General features: G+C 35.2%; 2 protein-coding genes across 2 annotated transcripts in view; one reads left to right on the forward strand and one right to left on the reverse strand.

Moving 5' to 3' along the window:
* The window catches only part of LOC107709742 (serine/threonine-protein kinase 24-like), a 26362-nt gene extending 23530 nt beyond the window's left edge, over positions 1-2832 (forward strand). Inside the window, exons 10-11 of the mRNA XM_016514344.1 lie at positions 879-1024; positions 1917-2832. Coding sequence (XP_016369830.1) covers positions 879-1024; positions 1917-1956 — 186 coding nt within the window. The 3' untranslated portion in view covers positions 1957-2832. The remainder of the gene's footprint in view (positions 1-878; positions 1025-1916) is intronic.
* Positions 2833-4178: 1346 nt separating this feature from the next.
* Positions 4179-15410, reverse strand: LOC107709737 (solute carrier family 15 member 1-like). The gene is given in 18 exon segments (XM_016514330.1): positions 4179-4670; positions 4781-4888; positions 5266-5485; positions 5669-5776; positions 5888-5938; positions 6096-6223; positions 8506-8625; positions 8833-8914; positions 9020-9108; positions 9265-9297; positions 10501-10545; positions 10660-10749; positions 10843-10929; positions 13334-13416; positions 13524-13607; positions 13988-14078; positions 15006-15105; positions 15298-15410. Coding segments are annotated over 18 exon segments (1824 nt in total). The 5' UTR covers positions 15372-15410; the 3' UTR covers positions 4179-4439.
* Positions 15411-16813: the final 1403 nt, after the last annotated feature.

The raw sequence follows: 16813 nt of genomic DNA on the forward strand, positions 1-16813 counted from the left end.
AATTTGGAAGGGTACAAAACCATCTTGGCTACCAATATTCAAGAAAATGCCACCAGACACATCAGAAAGCGCTTCACATTGCATCAGGACAATGACCCAAAACTCCCTGCCAGTTCAGTCAAGGAGTTTATCAGAGCAAAAAAATGTAAAGTCTTGGATTGCCCAAGTCAATCTCCAGATTTAAATCTGATTGAACATGAATTTCACCAGCTGAAGAGGAGACTCAAGGCAGAAACGGCCCAAAACAAGCAACAGCTGGAGATGGCTGCATTAAGGCTTGGAAATGCATTTCAAAGGATGAGACCAAGAGTCTGGTGCTATGGTTCGCAGACTCACTGCTCTGATTGCACGCAAGGGATCTGCAACAAAATAATAGCTTTTAATCTTTTACATCTGCCTTAATATTGTATTGCAAAACACTTTTGCTGCTATTGAGGTGGGATATGGGTAAGGTTAGGGACAGGTTTGTTGGTATGGGTAGGTTTAAGGGTGGGTTAAGGTGTAAGGGATGGGTCAACTGTGTAATTATAAATGTAATTACACAAATTAATTACAGATGTAATTACATGCAGGTATTTTTAAAATGTAAGTACAATGTAAAAACGTGTATGTACACAATAAGTGCATTGTACCAAATTATTAACTTAAATGTAAGTACATAGTTGTTAAGGCCACTTAATATAAAGTGGGTCCATTTATTTATTTATTTTTTGCAAAAAGCATAATATTGTTATATATACTGTTGCTGTGGTCTGAGTTGGTATAAGTAAGGTTGCAGGTTAAGGTCTCTTACTGCTGTCACTACCAAGGATGCTGTCTCTATGATAAGTGTGCTTTGGATAAAGGCGTCAGCGGCATGTCAAATTCTGTGTCCTCAGCTGAAGGAAGGGGCGGGAGATGCTGCAGCAGCGACAGTAAAGCCTGAGGTTCTGGAGCAGCTCGGAGAGGCCATTTTTCTCGCTGAGGAGGCATATCCAGGGATCTCAGATGTCATGGTCACCCAACTTATTCAGAGGCTACAACGGTAAGGACAGCATACTGCAGTACTGATCAAGCCTCATGTAGCTCTTTACTGCAATAGTTCACCCTAAAATGAAAACTGTCATCACTTGAACGGTGCTCAACCTGGTTGCATTAGAAAATTACTCGCATTTCCCCAAAATTGTTTTTGTTTTAGACTTCACAGTTGGAATAATTTTGGTATTATTACAAGTCGCAATGACGTGTGCCTACTCTAGAAGAAAAGCAACTCATTTTAACTTAAATTTCATTTATAAATAGAAGTTGAAGTGAGGGTGAATATGAAACATTCAAAAAGTATACTACCATTCAAAATATTTTTGAAATCTTTTTAAATTAAATTATTTAAATGTTTTTGAAAGAATACACAGCAAATATTATAAAATATTATTACAATTTAAAATAACGTAATGTATTCCTTTGATGGCAAAGCTACATTTTCAGCTGCCATTACTCCAGTCTTCAATGTCACATGATTATTGTTATCAATGCTGAAACAGTTGTGCTACTTAATAGATTTATGGAAACCATAATACATTTTCAGGATTCCTTGATGAATAGAACATTTATAAGAAAACAGCATTTCTTTGAAACATCACTCTTTTGTAAAAAAAAAAAAAAGGCTTACTGTCACTTTTGATCAATTTAGTGTATCCTTGCTGAATAAAATGGTATACTAAAATACCCTCAACCAAACAATAAAAAAATGGAAAAAAAACCCTAAACTTTGATATTTTGTATTTTTTTTTTCAGCAACATATCAGTGCTTTTAAACCAGTACTTGCTTTGATGTAATGGTCAGAAATTCTTTCTGTATAATAAACAAAACATCGACCGGTCAACGAGTAAGCTTCCTTCATGCGCAGATTCTTCAGCTTTCGTTTTCTTACCTGTAGGTTCTCTAGGGGAAGAACATCATCCTCATCGCACCAGTGATTATTCCATTATCCTGTCCGTCTCTCTTCAGTCCCGCCCCCCGGCATCAGCTCAGCGAATCCTGACACCAGCAGACTCTGTGACGTCTACCCTGGAGGACCAACTGTCCTTCACTAGCTTATCAAGAGAACTTATCAAACTCCTCAAGCTTCCCCTAGTTTCACGTTTCTTTTATAATCTCAATCTCCTGGAACACTCTTTGGAGTGTGAGCGTATGTGTGTGTGTGCGAGTATGTATGCGTAATGGTGCGTTTGTAATAGAGACCGTTTAAGCAATGGACAAAACGTAGATGTAACTCCCTTGGCTAAGCTCAGAGCGAGATGGAGGCAGGTCTTTTTGCGTTATCGTACCCGAGCTTTTGGAAGAATGCATTAAGGTGTATGCCATCACAGGGTGAGGAGACCGGCCCGTCGCCGCCTCCTCCACCCTAAACAAAATACAAGATAGTGTGCATGACTCTGAACAAAATGCATGTGTGAAGACGGATGTCTGTCGGAGTGTGTGTGCGCATCCGAACCCTGATGTGAAGGAGATTGCAGTTCTCACGCTGAAATCTCAGGTAATCTGCGACGAGCAGACCAGTCATCCAGGAAGACAGAGGGCGCTATGTTTGGATTTGTGTACAGATCTGTGTATATAGTCTCAATTTTACAGACCTTTAAAAGAGATGATGGATTTTTGCAAATTAATCACTGTGTACAGATGGCCAAGAGCTTCTGTAGATATTGTTAGAAACAAAAGAAAGGTAAATATTTAAAAATCAAGCCTCTGAAATGGCCGATACTGAAATGCCTTGCCTTTTTATCAAATGTACATTTTTGGGGGTGCTCTGTTAATTTTAATAAGAAATTAAAGGGTTTTACTCAAGGTTTGAGATCCTACCAATGTTTCTTTTGTCTGTTTGTGAGCAAAAGCAATCTTATATAGTAGTAATGATTTCAAAATAATCATTATTACTGGCAAAATATTTTTTATTGTGAGGCATAAGTATATTTTTTTATTGAAGCACTTATCAATAGTTGATTCATTCATAGCTTATTGGACCCAATGTAGTTTAAAATCCACTTTAAAAATTATTTAAAAATTCACAGAAGAAAACACTGAACTCTAATGCCCATAGCTGGTGCAAGTTATCTGGCACGTTCTTTTTGTAACCCCTTTAAATATTGCAAATTTAGTTGCATTAACTATTGTGAAAACTTTAAAATATTTTGTTTCACCCATTACTTGGTGTAGATGAATGGCTATTAAAGTGCCCCGATTATGGATTTTTGAAAATTACCTTACATGCAGTGTGTAACAGCTCTAAGTGAATGAAAACATCCTGCAAAGTTTTCAATCTGAAAGTGCACCGTGTATAAAGTTATTGTCTCTCAAAAGAAAGAGTTGACTCTGAATCATTGAAACGAGTCGTTTTTAAAACGAATCCCAAGCCGTTTCATGTTGACTTGAACATGAAACATTAGTATATTGCCCGCCCACTTGTTGGTCTTTTCGCGTTGGTCTGAATGAATATGCAAATTCATTCTGTGCCACTAGGTGCCGCCAAAGACTGTAGAATACCTTAAAGGGGTCATATGATGCTGCTAAAAAGAACATTATTTTAAAAATAGCTGTTTTCCCGGTAACGGCTGTACACAAAGCAGCACTGCGCTCACAAACGCTGCTTTATCAGTCATTACAGGCATGATGAAATGAAAATAAGACCAATCGGACCAATCGCCGCAGATTAGCGTCACACAAAGGAGAGGTTTGGAAAAATTAATCGTTGAGCGAATCATTTGGGAGTCGTTGAGCAATTAAGGTAAAAATAAATGCATATTATAAGACAATGAAAGTGTTTTTTGACCTTGCATGCATGTCAACCTGTTGTTGGGGACTCCCAAAACCAAAATATGAACCTTTCTTTACCCATAATAGGGGCACTTTGATAAAAATTTAGACGCACTTTAGAATATTTTCTGAAAGATCCAATCCACAATTACAAAAATTCCTTGAAGTACAAGAGGGAATCAGCATTCAAAATTGAATTTAATAGCAGTGTGATGTACTTCTACTCTTTAGTTTCCATTTAAATGGGTTTTTCCATGATATCGGTAAATTGCGTTTTCCATAAAAGAGCGTCTCTTCAACTCATCTATTTATTGATAGTAACATCATATACTCATAAATAAAACCCGCCTGCAAAGGTACCAACGCAGGTGAGAGTAACACATGGCCACTTTAACGCTGATCTCAACCATATCAAACTATGAAACTACCAAACCTTCTGCCCATGGTTGTCGTCCCAAACACACCATTTAATTTCAGGTAGAATTTGCTTTCCTTGGGCTGATTTAGGATTGTGTTGTATTTGTCCTACTGCATAACAAATCCCAAGCCCAGCTTTGATAAAAATGGTGAATCAGTTCTTCGATCAGTAGTAGTAAAGGGAACACCAACACTTTCAAACCACAGATCAAGAGAAAAAGAAGTGATGAATCTAGATCTTCATTTGTTTGACGTCTGTGTTATTTGACGTCTCGTTGTTTAGGTACGCCAAATTGTCTTTGGTCGTCATTTCAAGCTCTTTCTTTTTCTTATCTTCTGGCTCAAGCTCCCTAAATTTAGCCTCAATTTCCGTCGGGTCTATGTAGGTGTAGAAGTAAGCCATGACCGCAAAGATGATACTCACGGCCACCAGGAGAGACGCGAACAACACGTATTCTGCCCACTTCAACAACACATAAACACAGATGAGCTTATAGCAATACGGATGGCAACAGTAATTGACATTTGACCAGGATTTCGTCAAAAACAAATAGAGCAGTTCATGTGGTATACCTGATCTGGAAGTGAGCCTGCCTCAGCCACGATGAGCACAATGATGTTCCCCACTGCAACAGTCAACAGCCAACCAGCCTGGAGGACTGACTTCATATTGCTTGGTGCCTAAAAGGTAACACAGCCAAATTATAAGTACTAATTCAAGTCATCTTGCAGCCACATTATAAGTTTGCTGAGGCCCTCTAGTGGGCCCCAGACCCCTGCTTGACTAATGGTGTAAAAGGATGGCATACCGTCATCCGTGGAACAAAAAAGATGACTTTTTTTGGTATGATATTTTATTTATTTATATATATATTTATGTATTTAAAATTGTATTTAATAATAATAATTATTAAAATTGTGTCTATTAAAATGAAACTCTTCTGGGCCCCACAGACTTTCATTTCATTGCTAAAAATAGTTGAAACACTTCAAAATATATATATATATTTTTTTTTAGTTCTTTTGAGGAATAAAATTGCATACAGGTTTGGAAAAACATGGGTGCAAGTAAATATAAGAGGCAAGCATATTAGATGTTTCTAGTTCTAACTATTCCTACTAGTGTTCATACTATAATCGCTGACTGTAAAAACATGACTTACAGTTTCTCCAAAACTAAAGGTGCTTGGGATCAGGACTGTGTAGGAGCTTCCGAAGCCCAGCTGCAGGATGTAGTGGCACGTCTGTCCTTTTTCATTCACAATAGTAAAGTTGGCTCTGGGAAGGGGGGTATCAAATCAAATCAGTGTAGAAAAGCAGCGTAGCAATGGGTTTGCACTGCTTTCTATTTTCTGCTTTCTGGGTTTGCAATTTTCATCTGTACAAACAGCTATCATGTATATGCATTTGTATATATATATTAGTAACTGTAATACACAATACATACAACACAACACATACTTGCCGTGGGGAACGTTGAGGTAGCCTGATACTTGTAAGGGAGCGATGAGACCCAGATTATCAGACTTTATTGTGAAGTTCAGATGAGACCTAAAGCCATTCACAAACCTACAACATATGTTTGCTGTTAATCAATTTGAATAGTATTCCATTTTCAAAACACCTCTTCCAATACAATTTGAAAAGAATATAAAAAAAATGATTTCGAAATGCACAAACCTGATCGCATTCAAGCCTTGATTCGGTTTCTCGGTTATGTCATTGAGCTGTAAAAAAAAAACAAAAAAACAATCAGAACACACTCAATATTACAGTAATAATTACTGTATACTCATGGCATTAAAATTATCAAAATAATTTACATTTATTTAAGATATTTAAATAATACCATGATTTTTTTTTTTATTATTGAATGTAGCACTCACAGTCTAGCATTCCATCAGTATTTATCAAAACCGTGTGCCTTGTTTTCTTCTGGAAATAAGCTGTAGCGTTTTTTCCTCCAGCAGAGACTGTAATGTTCTCGGTGTCAAGTGTCATATAACCATTAGAAGACTGGGGGAGCAAAACAACATAAAAGAATTTGTAAGATGATTATGTACAGTTTACATACAGCACATATGCATAATGTTTCCTCAACTACAAGCATTTTTATGTCCCAGGGATTTATTTTTATGAAAAAGTTTTCTTTTCAACATGCACTGCTGTTATAAAGTTTCAGGTCAGTGTTAGGGTGAGTCTGATTTTTTTTTTTTTAAAGATTTATTTATGGCGTTTTATGCCTTTATTTAGATAGGACAGTATAGGTCGACAGGAAGTGAAGTGGGTGAGAGAGAGGGGGATGGGATCGAGAAAGGTCCACGAGCCAGGACTCGAACTCGTGACACCCGAAGTGCAATAGCGCTATATGTTGTACTGTCCACAATAACAAACAATTTTGCACCAAATAAAGTTTTTCACAAGTTGGTTACCAACAAGGCAAGGTTTCAAATTATGCAAAAACGTGTGAAATGTTAATTAATCATGTATTTAGAATACATAAATGCTAACTATTAAATTAACCACCGTGAGACAAAGTAGGCTATTTTATTCCAAAAATATTTACAAATGTCATTTCCATCACAGAATGCTACTGAATATGTAATTTAGGATGTGGAAATAACACTACGCTCTGAATTTTTATTTATTTTCAGGGAAAAAAAAATCTGGCAGGTCTTAAATTTTGGAAAATAAACCTCGGATGACCAACAACACATGACATATTGCACCGTGTCCTTATTTACTGAATAAAAATAAAGCCAAAATGGAAAAACCATGTGTGACAAAGTTAGGACACCCTTACTGTTAACATAGGAATTAAGAGCATAAGTAGCAGTGAGGCACTGCTAATCAAATGCCTTTGATTAACTGATCATCAGCAAAAGTGTAAGCACCTCCATAAAAGCAGAAGTTTTGGCAGTTTGCTGGTCTGGAGCTTTCAGGTGTGTGTTAACACAAAGCCAAGGAGGTAAGACATCAACAATGATCTTAGAGAAGCAATTGTTACTGCCATCAACCTGGGAAGAGTAATACGACCATTTCCAAACAATTTAAAGTCCAATATTCTACAGTGAGGAAGTTTATTCACAAGTGGAAGACATTCAAAACAGACATCAATCCTTTCAGGAGTGGACGTCCCAGCAAATTCACCCCAAGATCAGACCGTGTAACGCTCAGAGAAATGGCAGACAGCCCAAGAACTTCACTGTAGACTCTACAGGCCTCAGTTAACATGTTAAATGATAAAGTTCATGACAGTACAATTACAAAAATATGGGACAAGTTTGGCATGTTTGGAAGGCTTGCCAGAAGAAAGCCTCTTCTATCTAAAAAAAACAAAAACACGGTTTAGGTTTGCATCTGAACAAACCATAGGACTTCTAGAACAATGTTCTTTGAACAGACGAGACCAGAGTGGAGATGTTTGGCCATACTGCACAGCGCCACATTTGGTGAAAACCTAAAGAGCATATCAGCACAAACGCCTCATACCAAAAGTCACACATGCTGGTGGAGGGCTGATGATTTTGGGCTTGTTTTGTAGCCACAGGACTTGGGCACCTCACAGTCATTCAACCATGAACTCCTCTGTATACCAAAGTGTTCTAGAGTCAATGTGAGGCCATCCGTCCGAGTTGGGCCACAATTGGGTCATGCAACAGGACAATGATCCCAAGCACACCAGCAAATCTAACAGCTAAAAAGAAAAGAATCAAGATGTTGCAATAGCCCAGTCAAAGTCCAGACCTCATCCTGACTGAAATTATGTGGCGAGAGCTGTCCATAAACAAACCTCAATAAACTGGAGCAATTTTGTAAAGAACAGTGGGCCAAAATTCCTCCAGAATGATGTGAGAGTTTAATAAAAACTCGATAAAGTCATACAGAAGTGTATTACTTCAAGTTATTGCTGGTAAAAGTGGATGTCATGTGATGTTCATCTGAGGTTTTATTTTCCAAAGGTTAAGACCTGCCAAGGACCAGATAATTTTTTATTATGTCCTGATACAGAATACCATGGAATTCAATAGGGTGTCCTAAATTTTTCATATATATGTACATATATATAAATGATAGTTTTCCTGTGATGTATTGTTGGACACTATTAGACATAATAGTAGTTAATTTAAAAAATACTAGTAAGATTGTAACATTTTCTGAGTAAAAGTTTCCGAGTTGTTCATAGTGCCAAAAATTCCCATAATTTAAGAGACACCCATTTGTTACTTTCTTTTAATTATGGTTTTCCAACTCTTTCAAAAACTGTTTAAGTTTGATGTGTCATTGTGTGAACTTACATCAAAACCAGGAACAGCAAACTGTTCTTGCCCCTCCACTACAACAGGCAGTGATGTGTTCTCCAAGTTCAGGAACTTCACCTGGATTTCAGAGCTTGGTGGGAAGTCGGGCATTGTTTGCTGTTGGATTACAAGACAATTTATTTTCTTTGCTAAGAATGTACAGTATATCAAATGCATTGTGACAATTATTGTACCAGAAAGCTAAGGGCATAAAGCAAGCCAATAAGCATGCTGTACCAATAACAATCTAAAAGAAGCATCAGGTTTTGTTTCTCAGATATCATTGCAACATATCTACTAGACTGCTAGGTATCTGTTACTCACGTCAATTTGAATCTGCAAAAGAGCAGCAGCCACAAATGCTAATGCAGCCAGCAGCATACCAACAGTCATCCTCCGCAGGGGCCTGGGAAACACCGCACACACACACACACAAAATCACACAGTCAAATAACATGTCATGTTTCAAAATCACAAAGGCAAATTCAGTAAACATTATCCAAGCACTTACGTGAAGTTAATATGGCACTTCTTGATAAGTGGATACACTGCAGAGTCCATGATTGGCACCATTATCACAATCAGTACGGGGTTCACAATCTGAACCAGAACGTAAATAATGAGTACAAATGCACTGTATGTACACTACAACGTACAATATTATCATCACATATTGTCCTGATCATATCCTGTTAATCATAGTAAAACACAAGTATAGACACACAAAGCAAACCGTCTAGAATAAATCAGTCTCACCTGCATCTGATCGGGCTGAATTATAAACGCTCCCTATGATGACAGAAAGAAAGAACGGATATACACCATATAAAATATGACAACATAACTGGACAGATATATGTGCATTTGGTAGTTTTCGTCAAAAATTTGAAATGCATTTTTTTTTTTACTTACAAAGTTACCATCCATAGTGGTGGCTTGAAGAGTCCAACGGGAGCCCTGGAAAGACAACAAAACTCTCTTTTAACACCAAGCCCAAAAACAGATGAGTGTTTGTGCAAGAATGCATATTTGATTATGGCATTTGTAGCATCGTTGTGTTTCTACACTGACCTGCTGGTCAAATAAGGCCCAGAACATTGGCAGAGGGATATAGAGGAACAGAACCTTCAACACCATCTTCACCTGAGCGATCAGGAGTTTCTGTAAAAAGACAGAATGTCTGTGAACTTCTTAGTTAATTGACGCATTGGTGCATATTTAAAACATTTCATCATGATGGTTTATTTAACATACATCATATTTCTCTTCCGCCCAGTCCATCCAGTGCTCTCTCTTGGGGAATTGCTTACTGCGGTGATTGAAACTGTTCTTAATTGCAAACTATAGAAGATAAAAGAAAACAATCATGCAATTAGACTTTTCCACATGACTTCATGTTACCAAATCAATTACACTACCAGCCAAAGGTTTTTGAACTGTAAGATTTTTAATGTTTTTTTTTTTTAAAAGAAGTCTCTTCTGCTCACCAAGACTGCATTTATTTGATTAAAAGTACAGCAAAAACAGTACAATTTTGAAATATTTTTACTATTTAAAAATATTATAAAAATAAAATAAAAATACTGACTCCAAGCTTTTGAATATTATAGTGTATCATGTTACAAAAGCTTTTTATTTCAGATAAATGCTGATCTTTGGATCTTTCTATTCATCATTCAAAAATTTACAGTTTTAAATATTGATAATAATAATAATAATCAAAACAAATGTTTTGTGAACAGATAATCAGCATATTAGAATTATTTCTAAAGGATAATAAGACACTGAAGATTGGAGTAATGATGCTGAAAATTTAGCTTTGATCACAGGAATAAATTACATTTTAAAGTATATTCAAATAGAAAGCAGTTATTTTAAATAGTAAAAATATTTGATATACACCATATAAAATATGACAACATAACTGGACAGATATATGTGCATTTGGTAGTTTTCGTCAAAAATTTGAAATGCATTTTTTTTTTTACTTACAAAGTTACCATCCATAGTGGTGGCTTGAAGAGTCCAACGGGAGCCCTGGAAAGACAACAAAACTCTCTTTTAACACCAAGCCCAAAAACAGATGAGTGTTTGTGCAAGAATGCATATTTGATTATGGCATTTGTAGCATCGTTGTGTTTCTACACTGACCTGCTGGTCAAATAAGGCCCAGAACATTGGCAGAGGGATATAGAGGAACAGAACCTTCAACACCATCTTCACCTGAGCGATCAGGAGTTTCTGTAAAAAGACAGAATGTCTGTGAACTTCTTAGTTAATTGACGCATTGGTGCATATTTAAAACATTTCATCATGATGGTTTATTTAACATACATCATATTTCTCTTCCGCCCAGTCCATCCAGTGCTCTCTCTTGGGGAATTGCTTACTGCGGTGATTGAAACTGTTCTTAATTGCAAACTATAGAAGATAAAAGAAAACAATCATGCAATTAGACTTTTCCACATGACTTCATGTTACCAAATCAATTACACTACCAGCCAAAGGTTTTTGAACTGTAAGATTTTTAATGTTTTTTTTTTTTTAAAAGAAGTCTCTTCTGCTCACCAAGACTGCATTTATTTGATTAAAAGTACAGCAAAAACAGTACAATTTTGAAATATTTTTACTATTTAAAAATATTATAAAAATAAAATAAAAATACTGACTCCAAGCTTTTGAATATTATAGTGTATCATGTTACAAAAGCTTTTTATTTCAGATAAATGCTGATCTTTGGATCTTTCTATTCATCATTCAAAAATTTACAGTTTTAAATATTGATAATAATAATAATAATCAAAACAAATGTTTTGTGAACAGATAATCAGCATATTAGAATTATTTCTAAAGGATAATAAGACACTGAAGATTGGAGTAATGATGCTGAAAATTTAGCTTTGATCACAGGAATAAATTACATTTTAAAGTATATTCAAATAGAAAGCAGTTATTTTAAATAGTAAAAATATTTACTGCTTTTGCTGTATATTGGATCAAATAAATGCAGGTTTGGTGAGCAGAAGAGAATTCTTTAAAAAACATTAAAAATCTCACTGTTCAAAAACTTTTGACTGGTAGTGTACATATGAACCATTACTGTTAATGGTTCGTATCAAGAAGTTCATATAGGCTACGTTAATGGAGTTACTGTGCTTAACTACAGCACATATGTGACCCTGGACCACAAAACCAGTCATAAGGGTCAATTTTTGGAAACTGAGATGTATACATCATCTGATAGGTGAATAAATAAGCTTTCCATTGATGTATGGTTTATTAGGATAGGACAATATTTGGCCGAGATACAATTATTTGAAAATCTGGAATCTGAAGGTGCAAAAAAAATCTAAATATTGAGAAAATCGCCTTTAAAGCTGTCCAAATGAAGTTCTTAGCAATGCAAATTACTAATCAAAAATTAAGTTTTGATATATTTACGGTAAGAAATTTACAAAATATCTTCATGGAACATGATCTTTACTTAATATCCTAATCATTTTTTGGCATAAAATAAAAATCTATAATTTTGACCCATACAATGTATTGTTGGCTATTGCTACAAATATCCTCGTGTGACTTAAGACTGGTTTTGTGGTCCAGGGTCACATATCATTTCAGCTTAAGATGTGGTTTTCATACTATCTATACTATATATTATAGACTTTTAACCTCTTAAGACCCGAGAAAAATTTTTAGGAAAAAAATGTCTTTACATTGTTTAGAGCATTCAAAAAATGTAAAAAAAAAAAATTTTAAAAAAAATTATATTTCGTTCATAAGTTATGCTATGTCCTCGGTAGAGGACATCGGGACTCAATAAAAAAAAATAAAAAAAGACATGAATGAACATGCATAGGCAAAAACAATAGATTTTTAAAATCACCAATACATTTTTAGTTTTCAGGATTATTTTTTTTTACCAAACTTTGTATAAAGATGATTCTCAACTATGTTATAACAGAATGATTTGATATACCATTTTTCTTTCTGCAAAATGTGTGTAAAATGGCCATAAACGGGTTTTCTCATTATATACAATGTATCTATAAACTAAATCTAATCTGCATATTAATGTGTTTTTGGGGCAACATGTAATGAAAAAAGAAGTGTAATAATGGGAGTAATATTTGACAAGATTTTCATAATAATATATAATATTTCAGAGAATATTGAAACATATTTTCTTTCCCTATTAATTTGTTATGTCTCCCAAAATGCTACTAAACATGCTTTTAGTCCCAGTGTCCTCATATGAGGACATGTATGAAATCAACATCCTGTTTCGTAACAGAAAGTCATATTTTGATTTGAAACCCCATAACATTTTACAGACAGTTTAAAAATTAGACAGATTTAAATGATAATTACAAAATATTATCATATTTCCATAAGAGTGTCACTAAATTAATATCAGACATATTTGAAGACCAAGGAGAGGGAGTGGTCATAGTGAAACATCCAAACATTTAGTATCTCTGAAAAGCCCTGAATGTGCTCTGTACAGGACATCCAGACTTAAAACGGTGGCATGTATAGTCTCAGAGAAATACACCAAAATATAATGTCCTCATATGAGGTCAAAGGGTCTCAGGAGGATAAGTTTTAAAATCTCTCATTGGCCTAATGTTTGGCCTTCACTGCTGGCCGTGAAGTCATTATAATATTTGCATACAAAATTTTGATTGTTTATCAAACATGCAAGTTACACTGTCTTTTAATGAAAAGTGAACTGTAACTGAGGGGTCTCATTTTATCTCTCCCTTTTTCCAAAAACGTAACACTATTTCTTAAATAAAGCATAATTTTTTGTCGGTGCTCTTACTCCAATGCATTTCATGACTCGCAGCAGGATGTTGCCTTTGGGGGATTCCATAATGTACATGCTGTGACCTGCGATGAACACTACTGCAGAGAGAAGAAGAACCTCAGTCGATCACGGCTCCCATCGAGTGGTCATAAAAGGTATTGCACATCAAAATAAATACAAGTAGACTGAAACTGCTGAAACTTACCGAGGGCAACCACCATGAGAGCTGCAGGGACCCCAAAAGCCAGCGGGAAACAACTTTGCTTTGAGTAGATACCACACTCTTGAGCTAACAAATACACACAAAGACAAGACGGATTGTTCATAAGCATATTTACCAATCTACCATGTATTAAAGGCAGGGTATGTGATTTTTCAAAAACACTTTAGAAAACTGATTCGGGCCGAATAGCAAAACAAACTTGTAGCCAGATGCGGTTACACTTTATTTTAAGGTGTCCTTGTTACGGTGTAATATTAATTAACTACATGTACTTACTATTTGGTTAGGGTTAGGTTTAGGGTTTGGCTTAGGGGTACTTGCATGTAGCCTAATTATGCATAATTTATTGTTATTACAATAGTAAGTACATGTAACATGTGTAACAAGGACACCTTAAAACAAAGTGTTACCAAAGATGCTATTCAGATTGTAATTACTGTAAATACCTCTCAGGATGGGTGTGATGAGAGTGGAGAGAAGACTGCCAGCGTTTATGGACAGATAAAATATGGAAAAGAAAGTACTCCTTTGTTTTTCCTGAAAAAAAAAAAATCATTATTAATATATTTTATATACACTACTATTCAAACATTTGGGGTAAGTCATTTTTTTTATGTTTTATTATTACTCTTTAATTATAATTTTTTTTTATTACAATATTATTACATTGTAAAGTAATGGCTTCAATTTTAATCGATTTTATTCCTGTGATGGCAGTTTAATTTTCAGTCTTTAGTGTCTTACAATCCTTCAGAAATCTTTCTAATATGCTGATTTGGTGCTTAAGAAACATTTCTTATTATTAGTAGTATTGAAAACGTGTGCTGCTTAATATTTTTGTGATGACAATGATAAATTTTTTAAGGATGAATTTTTATCAATTCTTGCTGAATAAAGTATTATTTCTTTTAAACAACAATAAAATATTTTGTAAACCTGTCTATACCATAATAAAAATATAACTTTAGGATTTTAAGCCAATAAGATAGTATCACTTGTTGAGTTTCTCAGAAGTCTCTACTGGCTGAAAACATGGGAAAAAATGTTACAATAAGAGGAATGCTGACTTTACCCTAATAGAAACACCAGCATTCCTCAAATTGTAACATTTGGTCCAAAACATCCATATTTCACACTTTGAATTTTGGCCTTTAGACTTTATATCCTTGTGGCAGGGGTGGAGGGGGTGTAGGAGCCTACAAATCACTTAAGTATCTCTATTTGTTAATCTCTAACACTCAATAGAAGAGACTTAACCTTGAACTGATAACAGCTGATTTACACACAAGAATGTGCTGCTATGCTGGAATGCAGTTCATCCTCTTTAATAGGGTGTGTTTATCTGTTAATTGTGTGTGTGTGTGTGTGCGTGTGTGTGTGCGTGCATGCGTGCGTGTGTGTGTGTGTGTGTGAGTGTGATGTGTGTGTGTGTGTGTGTGTGTGTGTGTGTAAGGATCCACATGCCTGATGTTCTTCAAACTGATCTCCTCCAAACGCTGCCACACAGGGTTTAATACCTCCAGTTCCCAAGGCAATGAGCATGAGTCCCAGCATGGACATGGCACTAAAATAAAAGAGAAGAAATTCAAATTCACACCAAATAATGTGATAGAAATCACATAATAACAATGTCAGTACATTTAAAATGATTGCTGTAAGTAGCACCTAATAAAGAGCATGCTACTTTTAACTTAACAGGTTATTTGGGTTGTTTACAATAATATAATAACAAAGCATATCCCAAGCAGTAACTCACGTATGGAAGGTCATGTTGTCTGGTGTACCGTCTCTGTTGGTATCTGTGATATCATGGATGGCACTGATAGCCATGATCACCTGGCCGATGGTGTATACTATGGACAGATACACGATAGTCCTGCGAAAAGTGGAGAATGGAGGTCATGTTAATACACATATGTATTATAGTAGAAAAAAAATCATAATCTAATGTTGTTGAACTAAGCCTTTTGACTGTGTGACAGTGTACTTAGTACAAGTGTATAAAATGGGGTCCGGTGACCGCCAGGAGGCCACAAGGTGGTGCTAGGGGTCCAAGTAAATTTTCAGGGGGAAAAGTTATAAAAAAAAAGGTTTTGATCAGTATTTATTGTGAAAAGCAAAAGGCAAATAAAATTGAGTTATTAATAATAATCTTCGATTTATATTTTCTTAAAAACTATTTTACCGATTGTTTTAAAATAAATGTAAGTTACTGCATTTTTAATATCACACTTATTAATTAATTATTCATTTATCTCAAAATGGGTTTTAAAATAATCACATTACCGTTCAAAAGTTTCAAGTTGGAAGGATTTTTTAAATGTTTTGGAACAAAGTCGCTTATGCTCATTTATTTGATGAAAAATATAGTAAATAATACTGTAATATTGTAAAATATAATTACAATTTAAAATAACTGTTTTCTATTTGAATATATATTTTTAAATGTCATTTCAGCCACCATTACTCCAGTCTTCCGTGTCACATGATCTATTCTAATATGCTGATTTGGTGCTCAAGAAACATTATCATCAAAGCACAGTAGTAGTGCCGCATAGTATTTGTGGAAACTATGGTTCCTTTTTTTAACAGTAGTATAACTGTAATGTAGTGTAGCTGAAATTCACTGACTTTATCACATATTGCATATATATATGTGACCCTGGAGCACAAAAGCAGTCATAAGTTGCACAGGTATATTTGTAGCAATAGCCAAAAATACATTGCATGGGTCAAGATTTTTCTTTTATGCCAAAAATCAGGGTGATAGGTAGCACAGAGCCACGAAGGTGTGGTAGATAGTGGTGGACAAATCATTGTCCCATCCGATAAAATACTTGAAGTACAGCACCAGCACCGCTGCGACACACAGAGACGGGAAAGGAGAGTACAGCAAGAGATGAGTGACACGTATTAAGAAGGAAAGAATGGGAAATACTGATCTATGTGGATGAACAAGTAAAACAGAGCAAAATGTGTTTGGTCTCACCTTTCATGCCATAGTAGGAGAATCGCTCACAGAACTCATTCACCACAATGAAGAATATACTGACAGGATATCCCAAGCAACTTGGCTACAACAAAAAACCACAGCTCAATTAAAATATTTCCTAATAACTTGTATTTTGACAAATTAGTATTGTATATTTTTGTACTATAAAAAACAGTGCTTACTAATTGTGCTGACATAACATATTTATTGTACAATTAAAAAAAATGATTACATTTAACAAAATACAAATAGTAATTCTGTGAGTAACTAGCACAGAATT

Source organism: Sinocyclocheilus rhinocerous, unplaced genomic scaffold, assembly GCF_001515625.1.
Source record: "Sinocyclocheilus rhinocerous isolate Xijiao unplaced genomic scaffold, SAMN03320098_v1.1 scaffold4039, whole genome shotgun sequence".
Lineage (NCBI taxonomy): Eukaryota > Metazoa > Chordata > Actinopteri > Cypriniformes > Cyprinidae > Sinocyclocheilus > Sinocyclocheilus rhinocerous.